Consider the following 18,615-nt stretch of genomic DNA (forward strand, 5'->3'; position numbering starts at 1 on the left):
ATCCCCACGCTCCGGCGTTGGTTACTTAACGTGGATACCACATATTACATGGAGGACATGACCCTCTCCCTCCGGGGTAAATCTGAGTTGGCAACGAAGATCTGGGCCTGTTGGGTTGCCTTTAAATATTCCTCTAGTTATGCAGCCATAATGTCTCAACCAGTGTGATGTGATCATAATTTTTGTTTTTACTATATCTACTGTACTTTTGCAATTGATTGTCTGAGGGTGGTCTGCCCCCCCCCCATCCCCTCCTCCCCCCCCCCCCCCCCCCCTTCTTTCTCTTTTTCTCTCTCTTCCTGTTTATTTTCCCTTTCCTTTACTTCCCCTCTATTTCTGTCCACTATATTCCCTCTTTTATAATAGAAGAGATGGGTGTATTTATCTATGCCATGGTAACTGAGGATATACTGTTGCTGCCCTTGATGTTGGTTGATGTATTGATCGTTATGCTTTGTACACGCTTCTCTTCTTTAATAAACATTAATTAAAAAAAAAAAAAAAAAGTCAACAGCTACAAACACTGAAGCTGCTGACTTTTAATAAGGACACTTACCTGTCCAGCAAGTGTGATGTCAGCCGCCCGAGGCCGATTCATCCATCGGATCAGGTGCTGGCACCGCTATCTTAACGAAAGGAAAAAGGCAGTGGAGCCTTGCAGCTTCACTACCTGTTTCCTACTGTGCATGCACGAGTCACGTGACATTTTGTGAACGGCCCCGTTGTTTTCTGGGACACACACACATGTCCCAGAAGACAACGGGGCAGCTTGCCGAAGAGGAGGAAGTGCCGCGGAATAGGAAGAGGCAGCTTAGGAAGACTGCCTAGCAACAGGGGTTTCTGGTAAGAAAAACACTTTTATTTTTTTATGTTTTTTTTTTTTAATTTGGAATATTAATGTATTTTTTTTTTTTTTTTTTTTTTTAGGGTGGCCCTCCACTTTTATCCCTTTGATCTAAGACTGAAGAGTTACAATGTTGTTAAAAACTTGGCAGACTTACATGAAAGAATCTGGAAATTCTGCAATACAGATCGTAGGGGTTGAATCAAGATTGTGATCTTTTAACGATGAATTGTGAAGCTCTATGAACTACTAGCCAGGCCTTAAAGGTTACGTACCACCAGTTGCCCCACCCAATCCCTATCCTGCACTGCCCCTAATTCTGCCCCTAAACACGCCCTCAAAATTATCTCATGAAATTACACTTAAAAGTTTTATGCAGAAGTAAGAGAAAGTGGGCTGCGCTAAAAATTGTGATAAAGGATTCGATCTATAAAGTGATACCTTTAGGCATAAAAAAATGTGAAAAACAAAAAATTAAATATATTATTGATAATCTCCCAATATTGAAAAAGGTGCAAAAAAAAAAGATCACTTATAAATACTTTCCCCAGACTAATAAAGTAAAAGTTATACAAAATTCCCCAATATTGCAAAGTGAAATTGTACAAATATACATATACAAATATGCAAAAAAATTTGTCATACATATGTGAGCTTGAACCCAGATAACTAATCAAACCACATACTCAAACGTGTAAACAATAAATACGTAAATGGAATTGAAATACTCCTACATCAATCCCCATTTGGCTGCTGAATGGAAGGAGTATTTCAATGAATGCAGGAGTAATCAAGGCAAGAGGCATATAAGAATAATAGCGCTGACGTTTGGGAACTATGCTTGGTCTGAACTGGGGGATGCTGATCTCATTAATTTGCTGTTCCAAGAACCCAGGCTGGGAGAGTTAGCCATTCGTGCTTTTTGGTTCTCTGTAAAGGTGTATCATTGGCTTCCAGTAAGCGGCAGTGTGTACTGTGGTGGAGGCGCTCACAACCTTTGTCTTGTTTGGATTCACCTTACAACTTTCTTCACTGCGGGAGTTACTATTATTAATATTTCTTCTTTGGAATTCTTCTCTATTGGACTTTTCAATAGGTGTACGGACTAATCATGATTTTAATTGATTTAAATTGATTTATCCACTTTTTTTTCCATTTACGTATTTATTGTTTACACGTTTGAGTATGTGGTTTGATTAGTTATCTGGGTTCAAGCTCACATATGTATGACAAATTTTTTTGCATATTTGTATATGTATATTTGTACAATTTCACTTTGCAATATTGGTGAATTTTGTATAACTTTTACTTTATTAGTCTGGGGAAAGTATTTATAAGTGATCTTTTTTTTTTGCACCTTTTTCAATATTGGGAGATTATCAATAATATATTTTATTTTTAGTTTTTCACATTTTTTATGCCTAAAAGGTATCACTTTATAGATCGAATCCTTTATCGCAATTTTTAGCGCAGCCCACTTTCTTTTTCTTTTTTCTGTGAATGTAGTATAACATTTGGGTATTGCTGCTTGTTTTCTGCTTTGTTTGATTTGGCTAAGCGCAGTTTTTTTTAATTTTTTCTATATTTTATGCAGAAGTAACAAAAATAATTATTAACAACTTTATCAGTGCCCACCATTGCAGCCTCAGCTCACCTGTGCCCACCATTGCAGCCTCACCTCACCTGTGCCCACCATTGCAGCCTCACCTCACCTGTGCCCACCATTGCAGCCTCACCTCACCTGTGCCCACCATTGCAGCCTCACCTCACCTGTGCCCACCATTGCAGCCTCAGATCACCTGTGCTCACCATTGCAGCCTCACCTCACCTGTGCCCACCATTGCAGCCTCACCTCACCTGTGCCCACCATTGCAGCCTCACCTCACCTGTGCCCACCATTGCAGCCTCACCTCACCTGTGCCCACCATTGCAGCCTCACCTCAACTGTGCCCACCATTGCAGCCTCACCTCAACTGTGCCCACCATTGCAGCCTCACCTGTGCCCACCATTGCAGCCTCACCTGTGCCCACCATTGCAGCCTCACCTGTGCCCACCATTGCAGCCTCACCTCGCCTGGGCCCAAAAATGCAGCCTCACCTCACTTGTGCCCACCAATGCAGCCTCACCTCACCTGTGCCCACCATTGCAGCCGCACCTCACCTGTGCCCACCATTGCAGCCTCACCTCACCTGTGCCCACCATTGCAGCCTCACCTCACCTGTGCCCACCATTGCAGCCTCACCTCACCTGTGCCCACCATTGCAGCCTCACCTCACCTGTGCCCACCATTGCAACCTCCCCTCATCTGTGCAGAGGATCATAATGGGGAAGAGAGACTGGAGGAAGCGGAGAGCCACCAGAGTACAAAGTGGGCTAGCCCGCTGTTACAGCTTACATTAGAATTGCCTCTGCTCGTGGTTACTCACAGCTCTCCTGACCCCACACCTGCGATAGACAGAACACGTCCCAGCATTGGACCGGTGTTCTGTCTAGCACAGACGCAGGTCAGGAGGCGGGGCTCTGTGTAACCACAAGCAGACAGCAATTGTAAAGTAAACTGTAACAGCCTGCTTTCCCACGCTCTACTTCTGCAGCTTTGCGCTTCCTCCATGTTCTCTTCCCCCGGAGTGATCACTGGGAGAACGTACCTGCCGTTGCTTCAGTTGTACTGTGCCGTTCCCTGCAGCTCCCGTGCATGTGCGGGAGTGACATCATCGCGTCTCCGGCCAATCACAGCGCTGGAGCTGCGATACCCAGAAGTAACCTCTGGGATAGATGTCGCCGGCCGGAGGGGGAGACTAGGACGGCTGCAGGGGCTTTGTTCTCTGGTAAGTAATTCATAATGAGATAGTATGCTATGCATACTAGCTCATTATGCCTTTATGTTGCATGCATACTAGGAGAGCCCAGTGTCATATTTATGCTGATGCAGGTAGGAGGAAGGGTGGAGTAAAGCCATACACCTCCTGTGGTGACTGGGTTTGTAGAAAATAATGGTGATCAGCTGAAAATAATCAACACATCCTAAATCTATTTCCTAATTTGATATTAGCGAGCCCCTACATCTTTTCTTTTTCTCAACAAATATTCGTGATTTATAGAGCGACCTTATCCTCCTTCCCATAATGAGTCAATGCACAAAAATAAATCTATTCCAGAGTCTTTACATAAAACTATAATCAGTCCTTTATGCTGGTGCAAACGGCCGGAGCAAACTCTATAATCATATATTACAGGGCGAGAATTCAGCCCTCAATTTGCTCCAATAAACTGCAGCATCTTCACAGGAGGGCAGAGCGAAGGCTTCCTAATGAATCCATCAGCATACATTTTTCATAACATGATTATCTCTCTGGCAGATTCATCTTCTTAAGCTTTCTCTCCTCTGTAATTGTTTTCCCAGTAAGCAAGGCTACAATTACCATGCTAGGAGGCCGACGTGTAGTCACAATGTGAAGGGGAGAGGACAGCAGATCTCCCGCTATCACACCTAATTGTGCTATAAAGTCTGTCTCATCGTAAGTGGGACATGCGAGAGAACACATAACGGTCACAAAGGCTTAGCGAAACACTTCAGGATGTGTGCCTTGCGTACACGGATGTGTCCCCAGAGACACGTGTCATGGTGTAAAGTTAAAGGTGACCAGGACAGGTTAACTGATATCTGACCTCACACTTTTTTTTTTTTTTATGATGTATGCATTTAATATAAAGTTTACCCTTGTAATAGCCATCCACTATTTTGTCAAAGGTATTGGGACACCTGCCTTTACATGAACTTTAATGGTATCCCAGTCTTAGTCTGTAGGGTTCAATATTGAGTTGGCCCACCCTTTGCAGCTATAACAGCTTCAGCTCTTCTGGGAAGGCTGTCCACAAGGTTTAGGAGTGTGTCTATGGGAATGTTTGATGAGAAGGCCTGGTTCACAGTCTCTTTTCTAATTCATCCCAAAGATGTTACATCAAGTTGAGGTCAGGACTCTGTGCAGGCCAATCAAGTTCCTTCACCCCAAACTCGCTCATCCATGTCTTTATGGACCTTGCTTTGTGCACTGGTCCAAATCATTTGGTAGATGGGAGATTATGGTGTGGGGTTGTTTTTCAGGGGTTGGTCTTGTGAAGGGAACTCTTAAGGCATCAACATACCAAGATATTTTGGACAATTTCATGCTCCCAACTTTGTGGGAACAGTTTGGGGATGGCCCCTTAATGTTCTTTTATGACTGCGCACCAGTGCACAAAGCAAGGTCGATAAAAAGACATGGATGAGCGAGTTTGGGGTGGAGGAACCTGACTGGCCTGCACAGAGCCCTAACCTCAACTTGATAGAACACCTTTGGGATGAATGAGAGAGGAGACTGCGAGCCAGGCCTTCTTATCCAACATCAGTTGGCCTGACCTCACAAATGCGCTTCTGGAAGAATGGTCAAACATTCCCATAAACACACTGCTAAACAATGTGGACAGCCTTCCCAGAAGAGTTGAAGTGGTTATAGCTGCAAAGGGAGGGCCAACTCAATATTGAACACTACGAACTAAGACTGGGATGACATTAAAGTTAATGTGTGTGTAAAGGCATGTGTCCCAATACTTTTAACCATATAGTGTATATCCGTTGTGCATTCTAGTTCCAAGAAATACAACTGCCTTTGCCCTTGCCTTAAAGTGGAACACCAACTATACTTACATGTACTCCCACCCCATTTTAAGCCTATTCTAATTGCTGCAGAGCCTGGACAATGATGTCACCCATGTGCTTACTATAGGGCAGTGATGGTGAACCTTGACACCCCAGATGTTTTGGAACTACATTTCCCATGATGCTCATGTACACTACAGAGTGCATGAGCATCATGGGAAATGTAGTTCCAAAACATCGGAGGCGCCAAGGTTCCCCATCACTGCTATAGGGCATCCATTGTTGGCTGTACCTCCTCTACACTGAAGCTGGAGCTGTGACCCTATCATGTGACTGAGTGCCCCAGAATAGATAAGTATACAGATCTGTCCTTTTACAGGGAAGATCAATAAATAAGTTTAGAATGGTGGTGAGAGAAGATTTAAGTGGTAGTAAACTATAGCAAAAAAAATTAAAACATTCCCCCCCCCCCCCCCGGGGCAGTTTAAGTCATAATATACTAGTATGTTACAGACTTACCTGAATATTAAGCCCTCCAGCAGTGCACCGTCACCGCTGTAGGCGATTCCATCTTTACCCGGTCTTCCATCTGGGTTTGCAGGCTTCGGCTGTATGAATGGCCGAGCCACGGTAACGTCACTCCAACGCGTGTGTGGCAGTCACAGCCATGGCACAGCGTTTCGAATGGACAAAAGGTCCATTCAGAGCCCAGTGCACATGCGTTGGTGAAGTCACCAGCTGCTTACAAAAGTAAATACCGTATTTATCGGCGTATAGCACGCACTTTTTTCCCCTTAAAAGCAGGGGAAAATCGTGGGTGCGTGTTATACGCTGATCCCCCGAGATTCTGAGCCTCTGGGCGGCTTTCAGCCGCCTTCGGCTCTTCAAGGCGACTTTCGGCCACCTTCGGCTCTTCTCGGAAGCTTCCGGCCGCCTTAAGGCTCTTCTCGGCGGCCGTAAGCTTCAGAGAACGGCCGAAGGCGGCCGAAAGCTGCCCGAGAAGAACCGAAGTCCCGCCGAGAACTACCGCACGCCGCCGAGATACACATCCGGCTCTGTATCTCGGCGGCGGCATTTTTGAAAAATTAAATAGACACGGCTGCAATGGGGGACACGGCTGCAATGGGGGACACGGCTGCAATGGGGGACACGGCTGCATAAGACTACAAATGGGGGACAAGACTGCACTGGTGGACAAGGCTGCATAAGGCTGCAATGGGGGACAAGGCTGCAATGGTGGACAAGGCTGCATAAGGCTGCAATGGTGGACAAGGCTGCATAAGACTGCAATGGTGGACAAGGCTGCAATGGTGGACAAGGCTGCAGATGACACTGATGGGCATATAAATGTAAGTTGTTTTTTTTTTTCCCTTAAACTTCCCTCCTAAAAGTTTTTTTCCTTAAAATTCCCTCCTAAACTTGGGGTGCGTGTTATACGCCAGCGCGTGTTATACGCCGATAAATACAGTATCTCCTAAACGGTGCACATTTAGGAGATCTTTACTGAACCTGTAGGCAGTGGTGTATTTTGGTTTTGTATTATATCAATACTAAATCAGCTAAATAATCGCATGCACAGCAAATAATTTATTTGCACAGTAGCATTTTGCACAGCAGCTAAATCGCATGCACAGCAAATAATTTATTTATATAGTTTGCACAGTAGCAGTTTTGCACAGCAGCTAAATAATCGAATGCACAGCAGCAATTTGCATTAGGATTCACCATTAGTATTGATATAATTATTGATTTATTGCACTTTATCTATGAAGTAGAATACATACCAAACAAGGATTTTCCATCTTTGTAGTAATATTTGGTATATAGTTTGCGCTGATCACCTTTATTTATTTTTGTTCAAGTGCATGGTATACACTTTAGGTCTAGCAGCAATCTAACCGACATACCACATTCAGATAGTTTTCACTTTGATAGCGCGAGGGAACCCCATTTTCCTATATTTTGGTTTTGTGCTGCCCTAGGCAAGAGTAAAAATCGAGTGCACCCCCCCCCACCAACTAAATTTGCCCCACCCCTTCCTTCTCAAGTGGCTGTGCGGGTCCCCGATGGCTGCGCGGGGTGCCTGATGGCTGTGTGGGGTTTAGGTTGGAGAAGAAAGCACATAGGTGAGTGGGTGGGGGCACCCCACACACACAGGTAGGTGACACACTCTGCATGGGGCAGGCACAGATGACAGCTAACTGTTCAAGCGAGGGGAGGTGTAGGAGAGCCCAGTCTGAGGAGGAGGGCGACAATGATGTTGGGTGTCTGTGCACAGGGTGTTGACTTGGCTGTGTCCACAGATCACTCACCTCTCCTAGGACATGGTGTCTCTGCTGACGCACATACAAGCAGCAGAAACAAGCGAGTGGAGGGAGGTCAGAGCGTGCACTCTAATCCGAGCATGCGGCGTCCTCGATTAGAACCGCTATCGCTCTCTTCGGCTGACAAGAGAAAGGGGAGGGAGGCGAGCAGAGGAAATACACAGATGGCCCGCAGCTCTCCTCTCCCCTATAACAGAACCGCTGCTGCCCAGTTCTCTGGCAAATGGAGCAGCGCTGTAACCGCTTTACTGATGTGGGGGGGGGGGGCTAGACTGTGTGCGGGAGGAGGGTGCAGGTGCTTCTTTTTTGTGGGGAGTGGCTTTTTTTTACCACCCCCACAAAGTGCCTCCCTAGGCCTAGGTCTTGTCAGCCTAGTCCAAAACACGTCATTGCCTATAGGTAAGCCTTATAATTGGCCTGCCTATAGGTAAAAATCAAGAAAGGGAGTTTACTTCCACTTTAAATAAATATAGCGAGTGCTCGACTGAACTTCTGCTTTAAAATGGACCTAATGGATAATGTCTGCATGAGGGTTGTTTGGTCATTTTCTTCTACCAGTATTAAAAAGCATAATTCTTGTCTGGCATTTGCTAAAGTTCCACTCCACTGGCTGGGAATCACCCTCCCCCCTTTAGCTAATCAATGCAGAAAATTATATTTTATTAAAAGGTATTTTTCATAAAGCTTACAATTTATGGGTTGCTTTTATTGTCAATTTACATCAGTCCCTAACTTCAAAGAGCTTCCAATCTACAGTATCTCAATCTTTAACATTTTACATTGTAAATATTTTGTTATATTTTTTCATGTGACAACACTGAAGAAATGACACTTTGCTACAATGTAAAGTAGTGAGTGTACAGATTGTATAACAGTGTAAATTTGCTGTCCCCTCAAAATAACTCAACACACAGCCATTAATGTCTCAACCGCTGGCAACAAAAGTGAGTACACCCCTAAGTGAAATTGTCCAAATTGGGCCCAAAGTGTTATTTTGTGTGACCACCATTATTTTCCAGCACTGCCTTAACCCTCTTGGGCATGGAGTTCACCAGACCTCCATGACGACATCACAGAGCTGGTGGATGTTAGAGACCTTGCGCTCCTCCACCTTCCATTTGAGGATGCCCCACAGATGCTCAATAAGGTTTAGGTCTGGAGACATGCTTGGCCAGTCCATCACCTTTACCCTTCTATTAGCAAGGCAGTGGTCGTCTTGGAGGTGTGTTTGGGGTCGTTATGTTGGAATACTGCCCTGCAGCCCAGTCTCTGAAGGGAGGAGATCATGCTCTGCTTCAGTATGTCACAGTACATGTTAGCATTCATGGTTCCCTCAATGAACTGTAGCTCCCCAATTCTGGCAGCACTCATGCAGCCCCAGACCATGACGATCCCACCACCATGCTTGATTGAAGGCAAGACACACTTGTCTTTGTACTCCTCACCTGGTTGCCGCCACACACGCTTGACACCATCTGAACCAAATAAGTTTATGTTGGTCTCATCAGACCACAGGACATGGTTCCAGGAATCCATGTCTTTAGTCTTTAACAAACTGTTTGCAGGCTTTCTTGTGCATCATCTTTAGAAGAGGCTTCCTTTTGGGACGACAGCCATGTGGACCAATTTGATGCAGAGTGTGGCGTATGGTCTGAGCACTGACAGGCTGACCCCCCACCCCTTCAACCTCTGCAGCAATGCTGGCAGCACTCATAGTCTATTTCCCAAAGACAACCTCCGGATATGACGCTGAGCACATGCACTCAACTTGTTCGGTCAACCATGGCGAAGCCTGTTCTGAGTGGAACCTGTCCCGTTAAACTGCTGTATGGTCTTGGCCACCGTGCTGCAGCTCAGTTTCAGGGTCTTGGCAATTTTCTTATAGCCTAGGCCACCTTTAAGTAGAGCAACAATTTTTTTTGTTCAGATCCTTAGAGAGTTCTTTGCCATGAGGTGCCATGTTGAACTTTCAGTGACCAGTATGAGAGAGAGAGCGATAACACCAAATTTAACACACCTGAGACCTTGTAACACTACCGAGTCACATGACACCCGGGAGGGAAAATGGCTAATTAGGCCCAATATGGACATTTTCACTTATGGGTGTACTTACTTTTGTTACCAGCGGTTTAGACATTAATGGCTGTGTGTTGAGTTGTGTTGAGTTATTTTGAGGGGACAGAAAATGTACACTGTTATACAAGCTGTACACTCAATACTCTACATTGTAGCAAAGTGTAATTTCTTCAGTGTTGTCACAAGAAAAGATAGAATAAAATATTTACAAAAATGTGACGGGTGTACTCACTTTTGTGAGATACTGTAAGTTCTTTATATCACATTTATACATGCACATACTAGAGAAAATATACACAGGAGCCACCTGACTTACTAACATGCATTTAGAGCAGTGGAGGTCAACAAAGTGTGTCCTGACACTTCCAGAAGACTGCACGCCTCAAAGCCCAAAAATGTTGGCTCTTTCTGCATACATTGCAGAGTACCGCAATGTACACTAAAGAAGTTGGAGTACAATAACCCCCAGCACTGGCATCAGTGTATGCAAAAAAATAAATAAATAAATAAATAAAAAAAAAAAAACACAACACCAGTCAGTGGATGCACTAATAACTCCCACCCATAATCTCAGCGGACGCAAAAATAAACCCCAACATTGGTGTCAGTGGATGTACTAATGACCCCCAACATTGACATCACTGGAAACACCAATAACTCCCAGAATTGGTGTCAGCTGACACACTAATAATCCCCAATAATAATGTCAGTGGTCGCAATAATAACCCCCAGAATGGGTGTCAGTGGAGGAAATAATAACCCCCAGCACTGGTGTCAATGGATGCACTAATAACCCCCAACATCTGTGTCAGTGAACACAATAACAACCACCAGCACTGTTGTCAGTACTAATAACCCCCCCCCCCCCCAAACCAGTGGTCACTCCTCTTCCCTGCATTGATGGCCATATAAGTGAAATTTAAAAGTCATTGTAAAAGGTAGAAATATTTTTTGACCTTATTGCATTTTCTGCATTAAAGTTAAAAAAAACCTTCTGTGCATAGGATCCCCTCCCAAATATTTAGCGGAGCCTGATCTCACTGGACCTGGAGGCAGAAGGGGGAGCCATTGGATCCTGCTGCTGTCATTCTTCACCTGTGGCGAGAGAGAGTGGAGAGAGAGACTGCTCTTGGTGGGCCCAAGCCACGCTGTGTGTGTCTATGGACACATTTTACATAATTTCACATTTACAATTACTTTAACCACTCAACATTGGTCAGTGGCAGTAAAATTGAATCCCCCTCCCACCTCACTGGTGGTCAATGGCAGTAAAGTTACACCCCCCCCCCCCACCCTCCCCTGCATTGGTGGTTACTGGAAGTGGGTTCTTGGTTTAAGGAGTGATCATGCAGTGTATGTGTGGGTTTTCCTGAAATCAGCAATGCTTCTACATCCAAGGTGATTTCTTTGGATCGGTACCCGAGACAGCGCCTGTGCATTATGATCATGGGAAGCTTAAGTTAGTAAACTTCTTGCTTCTATGGGATCTTTTCTGGTTTTAGCACTATTAATCCTTAACATCCCAGTAGTTTAAATTGTGTGTGTGTGTGTGTGCGCGTGTGTGTGTGTGTGTGTGTGTGTGTGTGTGTGTGTGTGTGTGTGTGTGTGTGTGTGTGTGTGTACTTGGGTCCTCTCAGAATCCAAGAAACTGCAGAAAAACGGGATGACGTCATGACAAAGAGACCTGGATTACCATTTTCTGCTACCAGAAAAGGCGACCAGCTAGAGACACGGATGGCAATGTGAGGGAAAAAAAAAACAAAAAAAAAAAAACAAACACTCTACACGTACTTTGTATTTTTATTTTTTGGCACAGAAATAGGCTTTAAAAAGTCTTCCACAATTTATTACAGACCTACAAAGAGTTACTGTCTTACCACTCTGTTATTACAAATGTCAAAAAAGAGGCTTTTTGAAAATAATTATAGGATGAAAAACAAAGTAATAAAAAAGTACTCACTTTGTCTGAAGCTTCTGATGCCAGGAGATTGGTAGCAAGGGTTTGAAGTTTGTGATGTGCTACTGTTTTCAGTGCTGCAAGACTACGTCTGGTCATTGCCTGTTTTAAGTTGACTGCCGAATGGCTGAGTGCATCCACTGCGGCAGGGACTGCCTCGTCACAAGCATTTAATATTTCTACTGCTGTGATACCCATGACACAACGATCCAATGCACCTTAATAGAGAGAAAGAAAAATGCCTAAGGACATACATATATAAAATCAAATCTCATCAGATAATTAGAAAAAGTTTGCCTTTTCGATAAATGGACAAAAAAAAAAAAAAAAAAAGAGGACACGTTCCCCTCTGGCTGACACATTGGTCTACAAGCTGACTATGACTGTACAGTTTTGGCAATGAAAATACATGACGAATGGCTGGTGGACTGATCTGCAGGCCTCCCAATTGCACAGAGCCACCACAGATATTCGTTGTTGACAATTTTCTATGCAAAGTGCTTTAACATGTTGCCAAGTTCACAATAAAAAGTTATTTTTTTCTGTATCCCTGTTTTCAATCACTACCAGTTCTGACCGTAAATAAGGAGAAATCTCAAAAAACAGGTACAAAGACAGCAATAAAAATCTTAGTTTCCCACTTCATCACAGGACACAGGTGACTTCATATTCATGACTACTTGGGTTATGCTTAAGCCCCATACACACTATCAGTTTTTCTGCTGACTTTTTCCTTCAGATTTACCAAAACCATATAATATGAGGTCAAACCTTAGGAGTTTCCATTTGTATGCAATCAGGCAGGCCCTTGTACTACATGGCTTTGGTAAATCTGAAGGAAAAACTCAGCAGAAAAACTGATATTTTGGAAGGGGCTTTAGACATGTGCAATTCCTTTTGGTCCGAAACGATAATGTTTAGTTAATGACAATAGTAACACATTTTGGTGAAATTCGTTTAGTTTTGTTTATTCATTTGCAAACGAATCCCAAATTTTCGGAACGATTCAAATTCAGATTGGTCAAAAAAACATCAACCATTTCGAACTCTGAGTGAAGAATAGCTGGTTGTTAAGGAGCGAGTCGGGAAGCCAGGTGTGGTGTCCGTGACCACCAATGACTCATTAGCTGCCAGTGGGCTTCCTCCCCGCTCACAGCTGAAATCTACACAGATTTGCCAGCAAATAACAATTTAGAAAAAAAAAAAAAAAAAAACACACAGCCTGGAGTCCCCCCCCCCCCCCCAAAATCCATACCAGACCCATATCTGACCACACAACCTGGCAGGCCAAGAAAGAGGGTGGGTGAGCGAGCACCCCCCCCCCCGGTAATAATTGTGAGAGTCTATGGGAGGGAGGCTTATGTGAATCTGCAAGTCCCCTTTTACAAGATCCCGCCCCCAAATATGAATGAGTATCAGGTACATAATGTCCCTACTCATTCACCAAAAAAGTGCTCAAAGAGTTAATAAAAAACAGAACCCTAGTTTTTGACAAGTCCCTTTATTTGAAAAAAAAAATAAAAATAAGACACATACCACATAAAAATGGCAACCTGAACAAAAAAACAAAAACAAAAAAAGTGCCGCTCTCCGAACACAACTGGTCCCATCCAGGCTAAATGACATGGGTACGGGGGTTACCCAGTGACGTCACCTGGTGATTTCGCTCCATAATGGTACTCGCCCAGTGAGAGGTAGGCATGGGAGCGGAGTCATCCGGTTACAACACCGGGTAGTCCCCACCCCTGTGTTTACCTGTCATCCGGCTGTGTGTCCAGTGGGCAGGCGTTTTTGTTTTTTGTTTGGGTCTGCTTTTTTATGTTTTTTTATTTAATAAAGGACTTGTGATAAGCTAGTGTGTTTTTTTTTATTAAGTGTTTTTTTTGTGAATGAGTACCCCACACTCATTCACATGGGGGGGCTGGGATCTGCAAATGGAGCCCCCAGATTGCTGGCTAGGGGCTGCATTTCTGCAAATGGAGTTGGAGATTTGGTCAGGGTCAATGGTGTCTTCAATGCTGAGAAATACAGGCAGATACTTATCCATCATGCCATACCACCAGGGAGTCATGTGATTGGCCCCAGATTTATTCTGCAGCAGGACAACGACCGCAAACATACAGCCAATGTTATTAAGAACTATCTTCAGTGTAAGGAAGAACAAGGGGTTATGAAGTGATAATGGAACAAAAAGTAGAGCCGGTGTTCTGCCGTAGTGTCCGACCATCAAATGGTGTCCGGACCGTACTGCGCATGCGCAGTACGGAGCAGACGAAGCTTCGGAAAATCTCCAAAGCTGAACGGCGCCTGCGCCGTGAGTGGAGGTGGTAGCCCCACCATCCAAGCGGACATAGGGTTGTGAATATTAGAGGGCCGATCGCCACGCTTCGGGCTCGGCCTCGCTGCGCTCGGATCTTTTTTATTCCTACTCTATGTCCACTTGGATAGTGGGGATAGAACCTGGACTCATCCTCGGCAATTTTCGGAATCTGTGTTGCTGTGTACTGCGCATGCGCAGTACGCAGCGGACACTATCGGATGGAGGACGTTATTTGACAAGACACCGGCAACTCCAATAGTCCTTGTGAAAGTTTTATGGATTACATGACAGGGAATAAAAAACACAGGGGCTTAGGCATTTCAGCAAAAAGCCTTGGTCACAGCACAAACTTAAAGTGAAAACACAGAAAATATATAATACAGAAGCTCCACCTCTCGATCAATCAGCTCATTGATACATACAATTAAAAAAAATAATTCATCATGACAGGCGTAGCAATTGGAGATCAGTGGTAGGAAACACGACATGGCAATGGATATGAGACAAGATTTTGAACAGACAAAAAAGAAAAAAAAATAATTAAAGTGGAGGGCCACCCTGAAAACCAAAAAATTTTAAAAATGACAAAAAAATCAAAAAAAATAAAATGAAAAAAAATTTTTTTTTTACTTACCAGAAATGCCTGTTGCTAGGCACTTTATCCTAATCTTCCTCTTCCTCCTCCGCGGAGATCTTCTGTCTTCGTCGCGGCGTCTTCTGGGTAATGGGTCGCGCTGTGTTATGGGAACTGTGTGTTCCAGAACACAGCGCGTCCCATTCAGAAAGCGCTGCGGGACGTAAGGCTCCGCTGCCTGTTTCCCTTAGAGGGAATGGCGGCGCCGGGACCCGAGAGCCGAGGGACGGGTCGGCCTTGGGCGGCCGACATCGCGGGCGCCCTGGACAGGTAAGTGCGTTTATTAAGTCAGCAGCTGCAGTGTTTGCAGCTGCTGACTTTTTTTTTTTTTTTTTTTTTAACTGGCCCTCCTCTTTAATAAGTCCTGAAGTGATGGTCTGGCCCCCACAGATCACTGATCTCAACATTATCAAGTCTGTCTGGGATTACATGAAGAGACAGAAGGACTTGAGGCAGCCTACATCCACAGAAGTTCTGTGCTTCGTTCTCCAAGATGTTTGAAACAACCTACCTGCTGAGTTTCTTCAAAAACTGTGTGCAAGTATACCTAGAAGAATTGATGATGGTTTGAAGGCAAAGGGTTGTCACACCAAATATTGATTTGATTTCCTCTTTTCATTTACTCTCCATTTTGTTAATTGATACAAAATAAACCATTTAAAAATGGGAGGAAAATATCAAAATGGAACTAACGATTCGTAAATGTACAAGTAAATGCACATATCATTAGGTGTAAAATGGATCTATCAACATTTTGAGGCAAGAAGCATGTAACCCAAGGGGACCATGTTTTCTCAAATTTGTGCATATCACCACAAAGAACAGCAGCAAGCTTTTCGTTAGACATTTACCAATTCATATTATTTTTAACCAATGTGGAATTCGGAGTAGAAGACCACCATGCTTTAGCCAATGTTTTTTTAGTAGCAGTAAAAAAGAAGGTGGGGAATGGACATTGGTGAAATGTTCTGGTTTGAGATTTAATAAGGCTTCTAGTGGGTTCTTGGAAAGAAGTTTACCAAATATGGTAAAAATGATTTGGTATAGGTCAGTCCAAAATTGCTCTATTCTAGGACAGTCCCACCATCTATGTAAGAGGGTTCCAGTTTCTGACTGTTGGATTAAATTTGGCTCAGCATTGAGGAACTAAATACCATCTCATGAGTAATTAATAATTGGATTCTACTGCTGTTGAATTAAAAGAACGGTGGGATGTAGTGTACCAAATTTGTTTCCCATCTTTTACTGCTATAGAAAATATGTTGTTATTCCATTTAAGATTTTCCTCCCATTTCTAAATGTTACTTTATATATCTTTTTAAATTTGTATACTGTGCAATAATTTTCATTCTTAAAACTTAATGAAAATATTTATAAAAAATGAAAAAACAAAAAAAAAAAAACAAACAACTAGTAACACTTCCATTTCTGAAAGTATTTTTAACCACTTAGGGACCACCACATATACTATGGCAGGGCAGCCCTTTAGCACAAAATCACATACCTGTACGTGATTATTTTTTTCTGGACCGAGGCGCGTTCACACGGCTCTGATGACCAGCTTCCACTGTGATTGGACACAGCAGGAGTCTATCAGCGGGTCCGACAAACCTGATGTCTGCCGGGAGCCAAGCAATCGTTTAGAGAGAAGCAGAACGGCAGTGTGCCTATGTAAACAAGGCAGATCGACGTTCTGCTAGTAAGGAAGACAGATCTTGTGTTTCTGCTAAGCAGGAACACAGATCTCTGTCTTCCTACAGTTAAACCATCCCCCACACAAGAGAGTATGCCAAGGGAACAGAGTTAAGCCTTTGATCGCCCCTGATGTTAACCCCTTCCCTGCCAGTGTCATTAGTACAGTGACAGTGCAATTTTTTTTTAGCACCGATAACTGTATCCAAAAAGTTTCCCTTACAATTTTGGCTGTCGCAATGTCGCAGTCCAGCTAAAAAAAAAATAAATAAAAAAAAACAAGCTGATCGCCGCCATTACTAGTTAAAAAAGAAAAAAATTCCATAAATCTATCCTAGTTTGTAGACGGTATAACTTTTGCGCAAATCAATATTACTCTTATGCCCTGTACACACGGTCGGACATTCCGACGGCAAAATCCGTGTCATTTTTTCAGATGGATTTTGGCCCAAACTTGTCTTGCATACACAATGTCGCACAAAGTTGTTGGAAAATCCGATCGTTCAGAACGAGGTGCCGTAAACCACGTACAACGTGACTATAAAGAGGGCAGGAGCCGATAGCTTTCGTCTCGTAATTTATTCTGAGCATGCGTGGCACTTTGTCCGTCGGAATTGTCTACACACGATTGGAATTTAAACGATCGGATTTTGTTGTTGGAAAATTTTAGATCCAGCTCTCAAACTGTGTCTCGGAGATTCCGATGGAAAAAGTCAGATGGAACCCACACACGATCGGATTTTGCGACAACACGATCCGATTGCACATTTTCCGACCGTGTGTACAAGGCATTATAGGGATTTTTTTTTTACCAAAATTATGTAGCAGAATACATGTTGGCCTAAATTGATGAATAAATTTGATTTTTTTTTTATCTGGATATGTTTCATAGCAGAAAGTAAAAAATATTGTTTTTTTTATATTGACTTTTTTTTGTTTAAAGCGCAAAAAATAAAAAAAAGGAGGTAATCAAATACCACTAAAAGAAAGCTCTATTTGTGGGGATAAAAAAGGACATACATTTTATTTGGGTACAGTGTTGTATGACCACGAAATTGTCAGTTAAAACAAACGCAGTGCCGTATTGCAAAAAACGCCCTGGTCAGGAACCTGGTCATTAACCACTTCAGCTCCTTCCGGCATTTTTAACACCTGCCCTAAAACTTTTTTACATTATATATACATTTGCTATCATATATAACAAATACAGAGAATTACTAGGAACGAGGCATTCAAATGCATGAGAACAATATCCTGTATATTACAGCGGTACCATGTAAAGCAATGCCCCCACCCCAGAATGAGTTATGAGCCTCTTACCATTTCCTTAATATAGTTTTATTTTCCCATAGTAAGAACACCCAGATCCACTACAGATACAATGCACTCTTCTGATCAGCATCTGGTGCCAGCTCTGTATATAGGCAATTCAATACAAATTTTACAACACATGTATATGTTTTTATTAGGTTTGTATTGCTTTATGCTTATAAGACATTAACCACTGGATTTCAGCAATGGTTCCGCAGCAAACTGAGACATCATTGTTGATATTTTGCAGAAAATCTCTAGTTATACACATACTAATTAATTTAGGAATCGTTAAAATGACAAACAAATCATGATACCTAATCAATCACCACTACAGTCAAAACCGGATCCTATCAAGAAGCCCATTCATCCCTATGCCAATCAGTCTTGCAGTGCCCCCTGCTGCTTTCACAAGGTATAAAATCATCTGATTTAATTGGTATGCCGCCAGTGCAACACCAAGAAATGATACTGCGGAGTGTGTGAATGTCAGTGAGCACATTACATCAAATAGAGGCTGCACAGCGAACTAGACAAAGGCAATGTTATATCCAAATTCTTCTCAATGCTACACTGACCTGCCAGACCTGAGTGCTCAGTATCCCCAATTGTACTGGTACATCTTTTCATTGCAATGAGGGAGCAACTAATACAGCCTTTCCCAACATTTTTACCCTAGAAGAACACCTAAAACAATTTTCAGGTGTCCGGGAACCCTTACCAAATACCAACTCATCAATGACAGGGAGCAGAGAGGCGATATGTCGCCTCCTCAGGGCCTGTTTTAACCCTTTAAAAACTGCATTACCTCGCTGTA

The 18,615-nt window shown here is 43.2% G+C and overlaps 1 protein-coding gene across 1 annotated transcript in view; it reads right to left on the reverse strand.

Moving 5' to 3' along the window:
* WDR7 (WD repeat domain 7) overlaps positions 1-18,615 on the reverse strand; it is a 597,600-nt gene that overhangs the window by 506,896 nt on the left and 72,089 nt on the right. Inside the window, 1 exon segment of the mRNA XM_077462962.1 lies at positions 11,845-12,059. Coding sequence (XP_077319088.1) covers positions 11,845-12,059 — 215 coding nt within the window.

The sequence above is a fragment of the Lithobates pipiens genome, unplaced genomic scaffold (assembly GCF_037356315.1).
Source record: "Lithobates pipiens isolate NorthernLeopardFrog02 unplaced genomic scaffold, aLitPip1_a1.2 Scaffold_3, whole genome shotgun sequence".
Lineage (NCBI taxonomy): Eukaryota > Metazoa > Chordata > Amphibia > Anura > Ranidae > Lithobates > Lithobates pipiens.